This window comes from Oppia nitens, unplaced genomic scaffold (genome assembly GCF_028296485.1).
Source record: "Oppia nitens isolate AA-2021 unplaced genomic scaffold, nextdenovo-longstitch-racon4-pilon3 scaffold63_pilon_pilon_pilon, whole genome shotgun sequence".
In the NCBI taxonomy this organism is placed as follows: Eukaryota; Metazoa; Arthropoda; class Arachnida; order Sarcoptiformes; family Oppiidae; genus Oppia; species Oppia nitens.
This window is the reverse complement of record NW_026533247.1, coordinates 1-20,973: the sequence shown is the minus strand read 5'-3', so window position 1 is coordinate 20,973 and position 20,973 is coordinate 1. Positions and strand designations below refer to the sequence as shown.

The 20,973-nt window shown below is 22.5% G+C and overlaps 2 protein-coding genes across 2 annotated transcripts; both read right to left on the bottom strand.

The window, feature by feature from the left end:
- Positions 1-2,949: 2,949 nt before the first annotated feature.
- LOC128962019 (uncharacterized) lies at positions 2,950-4,206 on the bottom strand. Its single transcript, XM_054308339.1, has 2 exons — positions 3,153-4,206; positions 2,950-3,038 (listed from the first exon to the last, which is right to left on the bottom strand). The coding sequence occupies exons 1-2, from the start codon at positions 4,204-4,206 to the stop codon at positions 2,950-2,952; spliced, it is 1,143 nt and encodes a 380-aa protein (XP_054164314.1).
- Positions 4,207-10,532: 6,326 nt separating this feature from the next.
- On the bottom strand, positions 10,533-10,931 carry LOC128962018 (uncharacterized). The gene has a single exon (XM_054308338.1). It carries the CDS (start codon positions 10,929-10,931, stop codon positions 10,533-10,535), a length of 399 nt encoding a protein of 132 aa, XP_054164313.1.
- Positions 10,932-20,973: the final 10,042 nt, after the last annotated feature.

Genomic DNA, 20,973 nt, shown 5'->3' with positions numbered 1-20,973 from the left:
AAATATTATTTACAATATTTTTTAGAATAATTTAATAAATAAAAAAATTATCAAAATAATAAAGATTGATTACTGTATAACAAAAATTATTTAAACAATTTTTATCGTCAATAGCATAGTAACAGAAATGTATTAAAACACATTATGTAAATATTATTTTTAAAGTGTTTAGATATACAAATATCAATAAATAATGATAAATTTTAAAAATCCATTATCTACAGTAGTTTATTATTAAATATAATTTATCTTTAGTTAATTTTTCATTTTATATAATTTATTTTATAATAGATAAATATGTTATTCTCAATAATTTACTAAACATATATTTTTGCAAGTAAATATTATTATGCTGATTTAAAAAAAATTAAATTATTATTTATTAATTTATATAATAATACAATATAGAAGTAATTGTTGTTTAATTATTTATATTATAAACCAAAAATTTATTATACTATAACATAAAATTATATAATTAATAAAGTTAAATATATTAAAGTAACTTAACATTAAATATCTGTATATTCTAATAATTAAATAAAAAATGTAAATCTGTAAATTTAATATGTAAATAATGTATTTAAAATCTTGTTAAAAATAATGTTTTCAAACAATTTTCTCGTAAAATAATTATTTTTCAATTAACATTGTGATAACAAATAGTTTTATTTAGAATAATTACAGCAAATATAAAATTTAAGTTGTGTAAAAATAAGGTTAATTATATGAATTAATTAATAATTACACAATTATAGCGTGCAATGTGCTAGTATAGTATCGTATGTGTTATATACTGTACATATGTAACAAATAATGTTATAATCTCTTTTTGACTGCAATTGTTTGAATACAAAAACAGTAAAGCGCTTAATTAAATTAAAATTAATTTACCGAAAAATTGTCAATCATAAATGTCAACAAATATTACATTAAATCTATTTTATACTGTTGTCACATATTCATTGCACAAAACAAATAATTAGTAATTATTATATACTCTTACAAATTGTTTACAACTAAAATATTTATTTTAAGTTATTGTTATAAATTATTAAACAAACTATACCATAATATAACAAAATTATAAAAGTTAAGTTTTATTTTTAAATTAATAAACTAAATAAAAATTATTGTCACATAGTTTTTAGATAGAATTTTTTATTTTAACATTTTATTTGTTTGTTTGTCTAATAATTTTTTAAAATTTAAAATTTATTTTAATTATAATATGAATTTAATTCTAGATTAATTTGATATATTTTTCACAATTATCCGATTCAATAAATGAATGGCTAAACATTTAAAATTTATATTAAGATATTTTGAAATATATTAGTCTCTGTGTTGTATACTTTTACAAGCTCTACGAAAATAGACATTTATGTCTACTTAGCTCTACGAAAAAATTAAACAATTGAATGGTATAAGCTCTACGAAAAATTTATACAATTATTATATTAATAATAATTACATTACATTGCATTAAACACTATACTATATTATAATAATGTATAACAGTAAAAGTTGTTAGCCTTCACTTTATTATAAACATGTTTACCTTAAATAAACAACCAATAAAAATCAATTAAATAATTTTATTTTTTAGATTATTAAATAGTATTTAAGAAGGCGAAATTGCATTATTCTAACAGTTAAAAATGAATTCACTAGATATTAATTATAATTTATTTGAAAATAGACTTTCTTCATTTGAAAATTGTGTTTTAGATGAATTAATATCAAACAACTTCAATCGGTTTGCAGATGCTGGTTTATATTATGTTGGCCATGAAGATATTATGAAATGCTTTGAATGTAATGGTGGACTTTATTGTTGGGAACCAGGTGATGATCCATGGATAGAACATGCAAAATATTACCCGACATGCAAGTATCTCAACGAAAAGAAAAGTCAAACATTTATCAAAACATGTGTTGAAATACATGAAAGTGAAAAGCGAAACAAAGTACTTTTACCCAAGTTCGAAGAATTGATTTCAAAAATTAATAATTTAAAAATAACTAATGAAAATATAAATCATCAAATAATATGTGAAACAAATAATAAATGTATAAATGACCAATTACTATGTAAAATATGTTACGTAAATGAAATAAATAGTGTATTGTTGCCATGTTGTCATCAATTAACTTGTACAGACTGTAATTTAAAAATATCAAATTGTCCTATTTGTAATTGTTTAATAGAAATAAAACAAAAAGTTTATATTTGTTAAAATTTGATTTTTATTTTTATATTTAAGTTATTTTATTAAAACGTTCATTAAATATTTTATCTCTAAACTCTTTTTCCAAAACGTACGATATATTTTCTCCGATAAGTTTGCATTTAAATTCATGAAGACGTCTGTCCCATACAATCCAATGCCAGTTAGATATTCTAGCTTGTTTAGAGGCATATGGTCAAACATACATAATTTTTACTTGAATATTATCATTAAATTTAACAGTTTTCATGATTTTATTTTTAAAATATTTATTTATTTTTAAAAATATAGAAAATAATAAATTCGTTATATTTAGTATTTTTAAAGAAAAAATTTATAATATTTTTTAATTTAACTTTTTTTGAACGTAAGATTATATAAAATAAACAATATTTTCCACAAGTTAAACTATTTATATTTTGTATATGAAATTTATTATATATATAATTGTCTCCATTATTTTTAATAAAATTAATTATTTCTTTATGTCTTGGAGGAAATCCAAATGAATCAAAGTATTCTATTGGTCCCGTCTTAGGTAAATATATTGCAACCCAATGTTCTCCTGGAAACGTTGATTTTTGCGTATTAACAATAAATCCACAAGGCTTTTTAATTTTATATTTTGGTAGCATGTCTAATGATTTAACACCGCAAAATTCTTTTGAAACATATTTATCTTTTTTAATATAACTCATTATTTCATTTGTATACATGATTATGAGTAATCTACAGTAACGTTTCTATTTTCATCAATTTCAATTGTGTTATCGAAAACAGCATAAACTATAAGTTTTAATGCGTTTGCTAAATTTTCATTAAATTTAATATCGATATTAATATAACCACTTTTTGGTACATTTATGTAATTTTCTGGAAAACTATAATCACTATTTAAATTAAATGCATATAAACACCGACCAGTTTTATAATTTGTATAATCAATAGGTGGAGGAAAATTTACTGCATTTGCACCAATATTTAATAGAAAATCGTGATACTCTCGAGTATAATAGTGTATATCATAATTTGGTTGAAAAGGTAGCTTAGGTAGCATTTCTCCGTTAACATTTAATGCTAAATAAGTAAGATTATTATGTGAAAACTTTAGAGGGTCATAACGATTGTTGCCATTATATGCAATTTCTGTAACTAATCCTAAAATTAATTTATGTGGCAGTTGTCCAATTATTACGTTATCAATATTAAATGATGATTGTCCAGCGCTTAAATTTACAACTTTAGTAAATGGTCTTTTAATAGGATAAATTGCTCGTGATAAACGCAATGCTTGCGCGTGAGCATTTAAAATGTTTGGTGCAATTTTTACTTTTCTTACAAACAAACTCATGTCCATTATTTTTAAATGAGGAAATGTATCATTTGTCCACCATCCATCTTTTCCAATAACAGGCCAACAAGGCGGTGCTTTTGTAAAAATCAATTTTATTGGTACACCACTAATTAACAATCGATTAGTTGTAAAAATAGGACCATGTAATTTACCATACAAAGACACTGGTGTACTTTTACGTACCATTTTTAACAAAATAGGGTCAGGTTTGTCATACTCATAATCACTATTCCAATATGATGTAACAAATCCACTTGGACTAATTGATTGATTTGATATATTAGTAATATTAGTTACAGCTTCAATAAATGATAGGTAATTGTAATTTTTAGATGCTTGAGACACTAAAGTATTTCCTAAATATATTGCTAATTGATCGAATGCAGTGTTAAGTACATAATTCACAGGACTATAATTATCTTCAGTTCCTAAAGTATCTGCAAAATCATTGCCATTTTGATTTATTACTTTGTATTTTAACCATAAAAAAATATCAGGCATATAAATGTATTCATCTGTAGATGCCTGGATTTCAAACTCTATAGTATTTGTATCAGCAATAGGCGCTTTTGGACGATATTGTATTATTTGAGAACCTTCAATGGCACCTTGATATGGCATACGTTGAAATAAATCAAGTTCGTTTTTTAATATTTCATTCATTTTACATAAATATATCCAATTTTTTTGATTTGATTTTACGACGACAAGATTTTTTAGACTTGCGTTTAATTATTTTTTTAGTAATATTTTTCCTAGAACGACGACGTGGTGGTTTATTTCTAGGTTTACGCTTTAAACCAGATTGTTTATTTGCAATTTTATTAGTAGAAATTGGTTTTGTTTTAAATGGTAAAAAATCAAAATTATTAGGTTCTAATTGATTTATGCCTTGTATAGGCTGTCCAGCACCAGTTTGATTAGTTTGCTTTGCTTGATTACAATAATATTTTGTGTAATCATGCATTTTTATTTAATGTGAACATGTCAAAGACAAAATATTAACTAACTATATAGTCGTTTAGGTCTAAATATAAGTAATACTAATATGTTTCCTTCATTTATTAACAAATTATTATCATTATCATCAGTTATTTTTAATTGTATAGAATGAATTTCATTATATTTTATTGGTAGAAAACTTTTTTGTTTAAAACTAAATTTCATAAAATTATCATTTTCATTTATGTAAGTGGGTATAACTCTTAATAAACTAACTTTTTTATTATTAAAAAAGGATTGTTTAACAATATCGCAATATATTTGTAAATAATGAATTGTATTGTTAATATCTACTGGTTTAGTATTGGATATAATTGGCTGCACAATCTCCATATTTTTTCTAAATATTTCTTCACTAATATATGATGGGTTTCCTTCGTAATACCCACCCCCTAATCTAATTGTTTGTGGTAGATTAAGTGTATTGTAATCTTTCATTCCTAATAATTTTTGTAATGTATCGTTTAATTCTAAATAAACAATACCACGTAATTTATAAAAAGCGATAAATTCAGTTGGGGTGATATTTGGATCAGGTAATTGAATTTTTAAGTTGTGATCAAAATCATTACCTTTTATATTTTTACAATAAATAGCAAAATTACCATTTGTCAATGAAAATTGATTATTAGATTCATTAAAATTAAATGATAATTTGTTTATTATCCATTGATTTGCACGTTTTCCTAAATTATCTAATTTTTTAGATAAATATGTAGGATGGTAATTAGGTAAAAAATAAACTTGTGGAAAACGTTCAAGTATTAAATCTTCGATTTTTTCATTAATTTCTGTTACTGTTTTTTTAAAACTATCTACCCAATTAATTTTATCTAAATTATAATCAATTGTTATATGATCACCTTTAGTATAATTTGTGTTTGTTGGTATGTACATAAAATTTATCTCTGAATGATCACCAATATGTCTTATATCTTGATCCATAACCCATTTCATATGAAATCGGATATTTAAATTATCAACAATTTGCTTTTCACTTAACTTTTTAGGAATTATTAGTTCTTCTAGTGCACATTCCATATTATTTTCAAATTTTATTGGTGGATTAAAATAATAATTTATTTCACAGTTATTATTTTTATTTGTTAAATATAAATAAAATTTATTATTATACGATGATAACATTTTTAAAACAATTTTTGTGGTCTTATTATTAATATAGCTATCATTTTACCATATCTAAGTAGTAAATCATTGTTACTATCGTCTTTTATATAAAGCTTTATTGAATTAAATTCATTAAATTTTAATGGTACAAAATGTTTAATATCAAAATCAAATTTCATAAAGTCATCTTTTTCGCTAATTGCTGTGGGTATGACACGTAATAAATTTAATTTACTATTATTATAATAAGATTCTTCTATTATATCACAATATATGTGAAAATAATTAATAGTTTGAGAGACTTTAATTGGCTGCACGTCAGTTACAAAATGTTTAATGTCATCAATGTTATTACGTAATATATTCAATTCTGATTCAGATTCTGATGTAGGAATTGGCTTTTTCAATATATTTAAACTAGTTTTTATATTTGCAATATTGTATTTATTAAATCCTAGCAATTTTTTTAATTTATCATTAAATTCTAAATAAAATAAACCTCTTAAACTATAATATTTATAGGTTTTATAATTGTCGGTTGGTGCAATTATTTCACTGGTTTTGGGTATAAATGGATCTTTTAAATCAATAGCAAAATTTCCATTTTTTAATTTATATATATGCTTCTCAAACGAAAATTCAAATGGATTTATAATCCATTTTTTATTTAAATCACTAGGTTCGCAGTCTTTCATATATAATATTTCTTTATATTTTTCGTTTATTAAGTTATTAGCTTTTACGTTTAAATCACTAATCAGCTGTTTCAAATTTTCACGCCAATGTTTAGTTGTTGAATGATTTAAGTTTATCTTTTCAATGTAATGGTTACCATATTTATAATTTTCATTTTCTAGTACATTAATTGAATTTACTGTTTTATCTGTTGTTTCAAGTAAATCTATTACTGAATTTACTACATCAATTTCATCTTCTGATAAATCCATTATCCATTTTAAATTAAAAGTTATTTCCAAATCACTTAATAAATCCTTTTGATCAAGTTTTTTAGGAATTATCAATTCTGCCAATGCACATTCCATCGGCACATTGTATTTTATTGTTTCATTAAAATTTACATTAAGCTCACATTTATCACTATCATTTGTTAAATGAAAAATTTGATTTTCGTTTTCTCTGAAATAATCCATTTTTAATTAATTTTTATTAATTCTTTAGCATAATATGATCCTCGTATAATTGAACCAGATTTGTCACGCACTTTGTATTTATAATATGGAGAAGTATATAAAATTTTAGCTATAGTGAATATTTCTGTACTATAATTTTCTAGATATCCTTTATCAAAAATATTTCTTAGTAACTTAATTTTAACTTTATCTCCTAGTTTATATACTTGCTTTTCTCTAACAATAGTTGTATGATATAGATTATTATAAACATATATTTCATTCTCTTTAGTGACATCAACTGGTTTGTATTTTGTACGACTATGTACTGTATTATTATATGTTAAAATAATATTATTCAAAACATCAATAAAATTATCAGTTTTATTATAAAACAAATATTTTTGAATTTTTTCTTTTATTGTTCTATTCCAACGTTCAACTGTTCTAGCTTTAGATGTGTCACGTAATATTAAATGTTTAATTTTTCTCCATCGCAAATATTTTTTTAATTTTTTATTTGTAAATTCTCTTCCTGCATCAGTAGACAATATTATTGGTTTACGTTTAGATGACTGCATTATGTAAATTATTGCTTTTTTAACCACATCAGCATTTTTATATTTCAATGGTATAGCCCATCCATATTTTGATAAGTTATCAATAATCATTAATATATAACGAAAATTATTATTCGATTTTGGTTTTGTTATTTCAATTAAATCTGCCTGCCAATTCTCATCAATATGTTTAGACACTATTGGATTACGTTTAAAATTAAATTTTGGATATCGATGAACTGTATGAGTCGATTGATTTAAAAGCCATTGTTTAACTTGATTTAATGTTATATTAGAATAAATGTTTTTAACATATTTATAAAGTTTAAGAGGCGTACTAAAACTAGAATAATATTTTGTATTATAATAATATTTTTTGAGTATATGATTAATATTTTTCCCAGTTAATGGCTTGTCTAACATTTTTAGGGTACTTAGCACGTATAACTTTAGAACGAAAACTTGCTGGTGTTTTCATATGTTCTTTATATTTATCTTTTTTAACTAAATTTGTATTTTTTGGAGATATATCGACTCGTTGGGATCGTAGATCTTTTATAAATGATTTTACTTTTAAAATTTTTTTTAAACTTTTATCATTTGTCTTATAATTTCTTTTAAATAATCCTTTAGGTGTTATGTTTAAATATTCTTCCCGTTCTTTTAATTTTTTACTAGGTGCTTTAAAATTGTAAGTATATTTTCTTTTATTTTTATTTATATCTGGGGTTATGTCACAATCTGCTTCAATCTCTTTAAATTTTGGAGTTTTAATTTTTGGAGTTTTTACGTTTATAATTTCTTTTTGTTTATCATCATCATCTGATTTGGAAGCTATTACAGCACTTGTTATATCAAGGCATGCTTTTTCCTCTGTTTGATCGATATTATTTTTAAATATCAAAAATTTTCTTAGAGCTTCTGCATATAACTTAGCTTTAATTCTTTCATCAATATTGCTAGATAATATAGATTCTATTTCTTTATCCAAGTCATTCATTACTAAAAAATTTTTTGGTGTTTGATATTTAACTAAGTTACTTATATCATTTTGATGTTTATTCTCATTTTGAACAATTTGCATTTTTTTGAAACTCATTATATATAGATTTGTAAAGTAACTTTAAAGCAGAAGCAATCAATATATTCAGCAAAATATTTCCTCCTTGTTGTTTAAGATATTTTTTACGTTTTATAACTGAAGTCTTTGTTGCAAGTTTTCTTAATAATTTTTTATTATTATTTAATTTTTTAAAATCACAATTTTTTATTGGTAAGTTACCATGCAGACAGTTTTTAGCTATTTCAGATATTGAATTTATGACACAGATTTTAGCTAATTTTATTAACTTTTGTCTTTGTTTTGTAGATTTAGTATTAACGATTTGTTTCAGAGAGTTTTCACAATTTTTAATATTTTTTAATTTATTTTGATTTAATATAAATGTATTTTGGTGTTTCATTTGGAAAAATGTTTGTACGTACTCTTACATCATTTGATGTGTGTTGATTAAAATCTAAAAATAAATAACTGTACGGTTTGTTTTTAGTAGCATCTATATAGCTATCATATATAAATTTAGAATTATTTGCATCTATTTGCGAGCTAAGAATTTTAATTTGTAATGTTTCACGTGGATTACTCATAAGCACAATATATGTACTATTAGTTGAAATATCTCTCATATATTTACTTTTTGGAAACAAATTTTGTAACAATAAAATTACGGTAATATTTTTATGATGACTTAATTTTGTAAATAAATCACTAACAAGTAAGTCATTAGAAACTGTATGCATACAGTCATCTAAAACAATTAAATTATTATGGCTTGAATCAAGGTCATTTATTACATCATTATTAAAAGTATTTATTTTATTTATATGAATTCCATGTATTGAATTATAATCTGAGAATCCTTGAGATGAACAATATATTATTTTGTCAAAATATAATCCAAATAACTCATACATGTTTTCAATTAAATTTGATACGAAAGTTGTTTTACCACTACTTGATGGTCCACATACTAAAATACGTGAAGGGTGTGTCAAGGTTAAATCATAATTATTCATGGTTACTGTTAATATAAAAGTATTATAAATAATATGATTGGTTATTTACATTTATATATACTTTTATAGTTTTTATTTGAAATATAACCTTGAAATTATATTATAAAATCAAAAATTATTTTGAAATTTAGACAGTTAATAAAACATGGCTTTCATAAACCCAGATTTTGAAAATATTAAAATAATTATGTGCACTAATGGTTATAAAATCGATGGTGGCTTTTATTTGCGAGAACTTGGATTTTGTTATAATAATTTATCATCATCAATACCATTCAACTATAGAATTAATAAATCTAAAATCGATGTAACTAATCAATTTGTCATAGATTATATGGAAGATAATATTCATGGGATTAAATTTGATAAAAAATTTGAATTTGGATTATCACCAAGCGAAATTGTACCTGTAATCAAAACTTTATATCACTTAAATACCAATACACATGCAAAATATATAGCAGTTTGTAAAAACGATGATGGAATTAAAAGTCTATTATATAAAGCTGGATTTGGACAATATATCATAAATATAGAGAACTTAAATATATTTTCATCCACAATGATTCCAACAGATAATGATATAATGACCGAAATTACAAAAGATACTAATTCTAATCCATGTTATTTGCACGAAAAACTAAAAGTTACTTTAAAACCTTTGTGTGCAAAAGAAAAAGCTGAGTTTATGTATAATTTTTGTAAAAATACTCATAATAAATATTTTAACCCACAATTTATTAAAATAAATAATGATAATCAAATAAATACTGCAAAAACAACTATATGGTAAGTAAATTGTATTATTTTAAAAACTTACAATATATAATAATACAATTTATTTACAGATGCTGAAATTCTTACAAAAATGGTTCATCTAGAAAATAAATATATTATTTCTTATAATTAAATATTAAATACATTTAAAATTTAAAAATTTTTATTTTAAAATAAAATTATTAAAACAAATAATTTGTGTAAATTATTAAATTATATATAAAAATAATTATAAAATTAAACCCTCCACCAAATAAGTATATAATAATAGAAATTATATAGCATTAGTTGAGCCAAATCCACCATTTCCTCGTTCAGTCTGTGGAATATAACCAATATATGGAGTAACCTTTTTGTATGGTAACACTATGAGTTGGGCAATACGATCTCCAGGTGCAATGTTGAAAGCCAATTTACTGTTGTTAATAACCAACACTTTTACAATTCCAGTATAATCAAAATCTACAATTCCGGCTCCAATATCTATCCCTTTAACTGCTAATGAACTTCTTGGAGCAATAAAGCCAAATGAATTATTTGGCATGTAAATGCTTAATCCAGTTGAAACAAGTTTGCGTTGAGATGGCAATATCATTTTATCCTCATTTGAGTATAAATCTAATCCAGCGCTTTTTGATGTACCTCTGGTAGGAAGACACGATCCAAAATCCATATTTATTTTTAATTGTTCATCTAAAAAAATAATTAATCTTATAATTAGATTATTACATATTTAGTATTAGTTAAACATACCTTTTGAAATAATATCATAACTTAAATTAAGTTTATAATCTGTGATACGACGTTCATCCAAATAATTAAGACAATCAATATAACATTTTCCAAGAGACTCGTTTGGTTTAATGTACAATGTGTTAGTTTTAGATATATTCCACAAAACAATTTGCATAATGTCTGAATTTTTGTTTTCAACATAAAACAACTTGCAGACAATATCTTTAACATCTAAATCTTCATTTTTAATAAATGTTCCCATATAATTAGCTGGTATTTCGTTTAAGTTATTTACATATAAAACAACTTTAGTCATTGGTTTCACTGCATGAAAATTTAGTGGTGTTATTGATACAAGTGGATTAATTTTGTCTCCGTTAATGATTAATTCCTTATATACATTATTCATATTGTCTGTAACTAAAAAAATATTAATGTTTTAATGAATTATGTCCAAATGGAAGACATGAAACTCCATCTGATAATATATAGTTCTTATCGTCCATAGGATGAAACACAAACTTATTAATAGATAATGTTTTAAGCATATGTTGTTTTGATTGAATTGTTGTCATAGATGTATTATAATATTTTTCATTTAACAGAACATTTTTATAAATATCATGTGTTAAATTATTTTTAATTACATTTTTTTGTACGCCTTTAGCAACTTTTTTATTTTCTATATTATCATATAAAATAGAATATAATTTCGGCTTTAATCCAACAAATTCATTCATAACTTTATCACCATATTCTGATTTTAAATATCCAATTGCTTTTTTATTTTTTTCATTATATAAGAAATGGTTTGTATCAAAGTTACTAAAATCCATTAAAGGATTTAAATAATTTTTTAAATCTTTATACAAATTGTTTGTTTTAATTTCATAAATTAAGCTATCAGTATCAGTATATAACAATTGAATATTTTTTTTATAATAATTTTTAAATGCTTTGTAATGCAAAGTATACATATAATGTTTAGATAATTCTAATACAGTAAAACCAATAAAAATAGGTTTATCTAAGACTACACTTGTTTTTTTCATTTTAATTAATGTAATATCTTCATTTAGTATTTGAAATGTATCAAAATTTAATTTCTGAATACATTTATTTGCTTGATTTCTATTTAAGGCGACTTTAACGTTAACATGCTTTCTTTTATCTTCAATACTTTTACCAAATACTGAATTATTCATTAATTTGTATAAGTCTTTTTCAAAATCATTATTAGCTTTTTTTCTTAATTCAGTATTTATAGAAATATATTGTTTTAAAAAATTGCTTTGTTTAAATTTGATACCTCTATGTATTGCTTTTATTTTCAATCCTAGTTCTAAATATAATTTTAATGTTTTAAAATGAATAATATAATTGTTTTTATCATTCAAAGTTAATAATAATTTTTCTGTAGGATATCTACGATAACCAAATTGCTTTAGTTTTGTTAACAAATTAGTTTGATATAAACTTAGCTGATTATTTGTAACTTTATTTTTTTCTGGAGCAAGTGGGAAATCTTTGTGTAAATCGTGTAATTCACTAGGGTATTCAAGATCACATTCTAATATATAACCAAATTCATTTTCTGTATTTATATTTGACCAATCAATAATATTTAAAATTTCTAAATTAATCCATTGAAAATTACTTAATGGAAGTTTTTCACTTAAACTTTTTCCATATAAATTATTAACATCAAAATGAGCTAAAAATGATTTCTCTTTTGAATTATCATAATTATTACAATATTTATTGTTTGCAATTGCATATCTTTTCATTATATTACAGATTCCTCCTCTGATACCTTTTTCTATTAGCATATACATATCAATATCTTTTAATAATTCAATTTCTATTTTTGTCATTTTTAAAGCAGCACACCATGATAAACCAGGAATACTGTAAAAATGACAGGGGTCTAATTGATAGGTATTATAAATCATATTTCGAAATGTTTGAAAAACATCAGCTAATAGACATGTATCTAACAAACAATAAAAGTTTTGAAATTCTTTAATATTTTTAAATTTAAATTTTTCCCATACTTTTAAAACATAATTATAATCATCTGAACTTATAGTAGATGCAGATAAATGTGAATAAAATTCATCAATTGATGGTAATTTGGTTTCTTTAAAGCGAGACCAATCATCAAGATATTCATAAGGGTAAGGACATTTTCTAAATAATAATTCTATATCGTTAATTGGTATTTTTTCTTCAAAAACAGATTTTGTAATTGAAAAATTACCATTTGAAGCTTTTAAATTTTTTACAAGTCTATCTAGACTATCATTTAAAAATTGACAAGAATCTAATATTTTTAAATTATCTAATTCAAGTGCAAGAAATTTTTCCATTGAATTGGGAATAATAGTACATTTACTAAAATAATTATTACTTAAACTATTTACAATAAAATGAGAATCGTAATTTTTTAAATTATGAAAAAATAAAGGAATTTTTTTGGGGATTTGATATAATAAATTACATAAATTATGGGCAGCACCTCTATATTTTCCAGTCATATGATCATGATCATAAACTTTTTCATTTAGAGAATCATTAAATGGTAATTTACACAAATGACAAATGTGATCTAAGTGGTGTTTTATTTTTTCATTTTCAGTTATTATCATTGATTTTGGGTTACTTATTTCACCATAAATTAAATAAGATACTGTAGCGAGTATACTTAAAAATTTATTTAGACAATTTTTACCAGTATATACATTTTTGTAATATATTTCACTTTCATTTTTTACGACTACTAAAGAAAATCCTGAAGCAACATGTTTATGTATTTGCCTAGACTTTTTATTAATCATCTGATTATCTTTAACTAAAAGTGATTCAAAATCAGCATAAATAACAAATGGAAATCTATACATAAAATTAATTTGTGTAAATTTCATTATATCATTTTTAGGCATTACAGCAGCAGAAGGATTAAAATGTTGACACAAATATTTATGATTCTCTAGTCTAACCTTAGTTTGAAACCCACTTAAACAATTTTTACAAAAATAATGATTAATTGATGAATAGTTACCACATAATCTATTAAAATTTTTAATAAAATAAAAATGATCATTGTAATATAGTAATTTTATAGTGTGAATAGCTTTCTTTTTAGATATGTAAATAGGTATAACAGAATGAGTATTTTCTGAAAATCCGCTGTCAATTCCATATATATTTATTCTTATTTCTAAATGTTTATTTAAATTTTCAAACTTTTTAATATCTTTAAGAGTAACTGGATATGATATATTATTAAAGTTTGCAAAATTTTTAAATGGTAATAAAGAATCTAATCTTCTATCATTTAAAAATTCATTAATTTCAAATTTTTTATAATACAACAAAGCAATTTTTACTAATATTGACCACATAAAACATTTTTGATCAGTATTTTTTAAAGAAATTAATGCTTTTTTATTTTTAATACAATCGGGTAATTTGTTGTTAAAACAACCACCTCTTAAGGGATTATATATTGCAATTCGCAAATCTAATCTGTCAATTGAATCTATTATCCAACCGCTTCCGATTGCTTCAAAAGTTTGTATTTTATTTTCAAAATTACTAATTAATTTGTTAGTAATGTTAAAATTAAAAGAAGATAATATGTAATTATCACTTGTAAAATAAGATATTGTATATATTTTTACATTAGCAACTGTTTTGTAAAACGTTACTTGAAGACAAAATTGTACTTTAATTGATTTAATTTTAGCTAATAATAAATTTAATAAAGTTTGAATATCTTCAAAATGTACATAAAAAAAATCGTGAGGATCTTTATAATCTCTTTTTGGATAAAGTTCATATTGTTGTAAAAAATTTTTAAATGCACTTTTAGATAACATAAAATTATGTTCTTTGTTAGAAATATTAGGCAATTGTTGATTGCCTTTGCCAATTTGATTGATTTCACGTAATTTGTGTAAAATAAATGTAGATTTAACTTTATAAATTTTTCCACAAATATTACAAATTATTTTGTTTATATTATTATTAAACTTATCACAGTGTAAATAATGTGCACGTAATTTATTTGATGAATTAACTGTATTCTCACATAATTCACATTTATACACAAATACTTTATCACTATGTATAAGACGAATATGATTATTATATAAACGAATCTTAGTATATATTTTATCACAATATTCACATGTGATTGGAAGTGTAAAGACGTTGTTTTGTTCCATATCTATAAGAAAATGAATAATAAAAATTTAATAACAACTAATATAATATCAATATTATTAAATATAAGTTTAATAATTTTTATTTTTAACGAAAAACAATGTCAGTATCCAATAGATTATGTTATTAAAAATGATTTAGACAATTGTTATTTATCAATTCATAATATTATTTCTATAAATTCAAGTATTGATAAAGTAAATAATAAAAAAATCAATTATTTTCACACTTATATTTCATCTTTTACAAAACCTTATTTATTGGAATTGGTACATAATTCGTCTAAAGATTGTTTATGTTGTAATTAAATAATCAGAATTAAAATGCAAAAAAATTTATTGTAAAAAAATTTATATTCAATGATACATCAAGTAAAGTTATTATTGGATTATATATTATAAAATTCAATTTATAGTATAATAAATGTTCTCAGTTTTAGTAAATATACATTTATGATGGAGTAAATGCAACGTGATTTTGTTCAGTATGGATAAGCAAATTAATGTCATATTCATCGAGAACATAATTCCAATCTCTTTCACCAAATGCATGATCAAAATCTTTCATAGTCATTCCAGGTATTATTCTTATTTTGCATGTATCCATATTTAAACAATTTTTCATAATATATTCAAAGTATTTATCAATGAATAAATAATCATTTATATCAACAGGAATGTTTTTGCGTATTTTATATAAGATTTCATAAACAGCCCAAATTTGTCTTATAACATATGGTTCAAATATATTAAACAATTTTATCTTATTGTTAAGTTTACGACTTATACCAAGTATAAAAAGTAATGAGTTAAATAATACAAACGTTGAACATAATTGTTCAGAAATTATTTTTTTAGCTATCGTTGATTGTTTTTCATTACATATTTTAATATGAGAAAGAGCTTGCGATCCTGGAATTTCATATTGCCAACAATTAGGACAATCGAGACGAACAAGACGTCTTTTAATATATGGAAGTAATCTTAGTTCTGATCTTCTTTTAGCAATTAAATCTAAAATAATTAAAATAAAAATAATTAATTATTTTATATATATTAATTTATAAAATATAATTTAAAATAACATATGCAATAATAATTAATTTAGATATTTTAATGCAAAAATCAGTTTTATTATAAAAAATTTAAAAGTTATTATTACAAATAAATTATTTTAAAATTTAGAAAATACATTTGTGAACTCAGTTTTATTATTTTAACATTTATATTGGGGTATAAAATCCGTTTGGTTGTCTTTCATTTATAAGGACATCAATATCATAATCATCGATTACAAAACTCCAGTCTCTTTTACCAAATGCTTGGTTGAAATCATACATTGTCATGCCAGGTATTATTTTTAATGGACAAGTTTCAAGATTTAGACAATTTTTAAGCAAATATTCAATAGCTCGATTAACATGTAAATACTCATTTTTATCCAAAGTAATGTTATTACGAGTTTTGTAAATGATTTCATAAACAGCCCAGATTTGCTTAATAGAATTTGGATAAAATATCATTTTTAAATCAATATATTTGTCAATTTTACGAGTTAATCCAAGTATATAAAGGATAACATTTATCGCAACAAAATTACATGAATATAATACAGAATCACTAAACTTTCTATATTTAAGTCTTAGTAATTTATTGCAATAGATTAAATGTCTAGACATTTGATCTCCAAGTATGCTTGCTTCATTGCAAAGTGGACAATTGAGAAAAACTCTTCGTCTTTGAATAAATGGTAGCTTTATTAAAGGAAATATGACTGTAAAAATAGAAAAATATAATTAATAATTTGATAATTAAATTTAAAATTGTTTATAAATATAACATATGCATTATTATTTTCAATATATATAAATAATTAATTTTATCAAGTAATTTGTAAATAAATAAATATCTTTAATTAAAAAACATTTACTTTTTCAATCATTTATTTAAATTATCTAAAACATTTTTTAAATGTTATGTTTATGCTAACATTCCAGCTATTGTTATCGAAACAAATCTTTGTTAATAATAAATGTTTTAAACTATTATAGTCACATCGGAACTATGCCATTAGTAGACTAAGTTTAAATAACTATATTATTAACATTTGTCTGGAGTAGAAAAACAATGTTTTTACAGCAAAATTGTATATAAATTATAAACAATTTATTAAAAACATAACATTATAAAAATTTTAAATTCATATATTACAAGATATATTATTTGCATAAAAAGTTTATTGAATAAAATATATTGTAAATACAAAATATAAATTTAACATTAAAATAACAAAGTAATTAAATTTGATTATATATTATATTATTATAAAATTTTATATAAAAATTTACTTAAAAAATTTTATAAAATAAATTTTGAATTAATTTGATTAAGTAGCTCAATAGCTAAGTGAGTTTAATATTCACTTAACCGATACTACTTTTTTTTAGTTTTTGGTTGAAGTTTTTTAAATGTTGTAAACACATCATCAATTGGTAATTTATTGGTAATTGCAATTGTAATTAGTGATCTCAGGATATAGGACATGTGATTCATCTCTATCCGGTAGCGATAATTTGATGGAACGTCCTCTTTGTTAAATTTAAAAAAAATTAACTCTTTACCTTTTGTTGATATACCATCATAATCTGTATGTGAAAATTATACATAAATAATATAAATTTTTAAAAATATTATGTAATAATTTTTACATACCTCGTCTGAAGACTTTTTCAGTTATTTCAGATTTATCGCTGCCGGATGGAGTACTTTTTTCATACATTGCATATGTTATACCATTTACTTTTTTAGCCCGTTTTGCTGACGGACCTGCTTTGCCTTTTCCTTTGCGCTTTTTCGAGTCATCATCAGTCTCTCCAATCGGTTCCAGTTCGTTTAGTCCACTTTTTGATGGCAACACCTCCTCAATATCCGAGTCCGACGATGATTCATCCATACCAATAGATGCCAATAATTCAGATCTTTTTTCAGCGGCCATTGCAACAAAATTTTATTTATAATAAAACTGTTATAAATATTTTAGTTACTATTATAATAATATCTGTTAGTACGCCTAATTTTATTAATATTTAAATATTATTTTTATTTATAAACTTGAAATAWAGTTACTATTATAATAAASTGTAGTACGCCTAATCATTTAAATTTATTTTTATTTATAAACTTGAAATATAGTTACTATTATAATAAACTGTAGTACGCCTAAWCATTTAAATTTATTTTTATTTATAAACTTGAAATATAGTTACTATTATAATAAACTGTAGTACGCCTAAACATTTAAATTTATTTTTATTTATATTCTTGAAGTATAGTTACTATTATAATAAAGTGTTAAACATTTAAATTTATTTTTAATAAACTTGTAGACTATTATAATAAACGTAGTACGCCTAAACATTTAAATTTATTTTTATTTATAAACTTGAAATATAGTTACTATTATAATAAACTGTAGTACGCCTAAACATTTAAATTTATTTTTATTTATATTCTTGAAAATATAAGTATTATTAAAAGAAAACTACGCCTAAGAATTACTTAAATTTATTTTTATTATAAACTTGAAAATATATGTATTAATTAATCAAATAAAAAACTACATCTAAGTATTATTTAAATTTATTTTTGTTTATAAACTACGCCTAAGAATGACTTAATTTTTAATAATTTAAGAAAAAAATATTTTTATTTTATTTTTAAGTTTAAAAAAATGAAAAAATCATTAAATTTTAAAAATATTTTATTTTTTTTAATATATAAAATAATATACATGTTATATAAAAAAAACTATATATAATAATATATAGAAAAAAATATTTAAAAATGCTGGCCATTACAAAATGGAATGATGGTATCCGCAGTCGCAGTTTATCCATAAATTGCCCATTAACATATCCAATTGTAATAATGGGTCGGCGCAGGGAATAAAGGCGTGATAGTCCATTAAAACGCATATTTTATGAACTATTTGATGTATAGTAAGGGGTGTCTGGAAACGCGCTCCACAATTACATGAAATGAAGCCACCATCAATTGATTTTAGATGATCCATCCTACAGTTAGGACAAAGCAGTAGCTGATGGCTGAGGGCGTGTTTAAACGCAGCGCTTTTTGTATACTCTGATTGAGTACGAAGACCATCCCATCCGCGCAGTTCGTCATAAGCCTTTTCACGTGCCAAGGCTTCCTCTCGTAAACGAAGCTGCTCATCAACGTTATTTGTGGATTTGTTGTTGTTGTTTATMCGAAGGTAAGCAACAATGTCGGCCAATGCGTCAGCTTCCATTTTGTCCGATAGGTGACGCTGTTTAAACACAAATTTTGAAGTCTTACTATTAATATTCAAACTTGTGAGTGATTTTCTTGAGTTTAACTCAGTATATATATACACTAAAGTTTTTCAGTGACCTTAATTTAAACAACTAATATTGGTTGCAATTTCTTTATGTATAACGCCTAATGTATTATTAAATATTTACTATATTTTATATTACAATTTTAACTTTGAAATTTTGTTACACCCAAGTTTTAATATACTAATGTTGCTTTCAATATATATATATGTATAACGCCTAATGTATTATTGTATTTAACATATTTTATATTACACTTAACTTTGAAATTTTGTTACACCCAAGTTTTAATATACTAATGTTGGTTTCAATATATATATGTATAACGCCTAATGTATTATTGTATTTACTATACTTTATATTACACTTTTAACTTTGAAATTTTGTTACACCCAAATTTTAATATTATAATTGCTAACATATTATGTTTTATTTATAATTATTTTTATTTAAAATATAATTACAGCCAAATTTTAATAAGTTTAATAGTATAGTAATAACTATCTAATCAAACAATATTTAAATTGAATTTTATGTTATTTTATAGTGATTTTATTATTTCATATATAACATTATTTACATTAATATTATATATATATTATTTTTTTTACTTTATATTAAGTTTTTTATTTAAATTAGTATATTCTATGTTTAGATACTAATTAAATTGTTAGTCTAACAGTTAGTTTACATAATTTTAATTTAATAATGTTTGTATTTTAATTAGATCAAATTAAACAAATAATTTTAAACTAAATTTAAACTTTAATTCAAACTTAATTTAAACTAAAAACATTTGCACTTAATTGCTATTTAAATATAAATTAATTTAGATTAAAATCATACTAAAATAGTGCAAAAGCTTTAGCTTAGCTAATGCTTTTGCCACTTCAATCAATGTTAATTTACTCATACTATTTAACTACTAATGTTTAACTAATAGTCAATGTATTGGGTGAGATATATTAAGAATTTTACTGTACTACCTTATATTATCCGCGTTCGACTAACAATGATTGATTCAACACTAAAGTGTCTCTAGGACGGAATCGATCTCCGGGCTTAAGGCCCGAAAACCCACACCTTAACCGTTATACGTATAAAGTTAATACGAAAGTATAGCTTAAGTAAGTATTTAACATTAGTTTCAATGGCTAACTTTTTAATGGTTGACTTTTTTTAGGTTTTGATGACACTTTTAGACATTCAATATTTTTGATTTTTTTTTTTTTTTTTTTTTTTTTTTTTTGAAAATTTTTTGAAAATTTTTTGACTAAAAATTTTGAATGTTTTGTAGTTTTATACATTGTTATACATTGTATTACATTGTATTGTATACATAAGCATTGTTTGAAGGCTAACAACTTTTACTGTTATACAT

Excerpts from the sequence above, each read along its gene's own strand:
- LOC128962019 (XM_054308339.1), bottom strand. The coding sequence starts at position 4,206 with ATGCCATATCAAGGTGCCATTGAAGGTTCTCAAATAATACAATATCGT. Across the intron at positions 3,039-3,152 it reads TTATACAAATTATAAAACTG|CAAACGCATTAAAACTTATA; the intron begins GTCGGTGTTTAT and ends ATGAAAATTTAG.
- LOC128962018 (XM_054308338.1), bottom strand. The coding sequence starts at position 10,931 with ATGGATTTTGGATCGTGTCTTCCTACCAGAGGTACATCAAAAAGCGCT.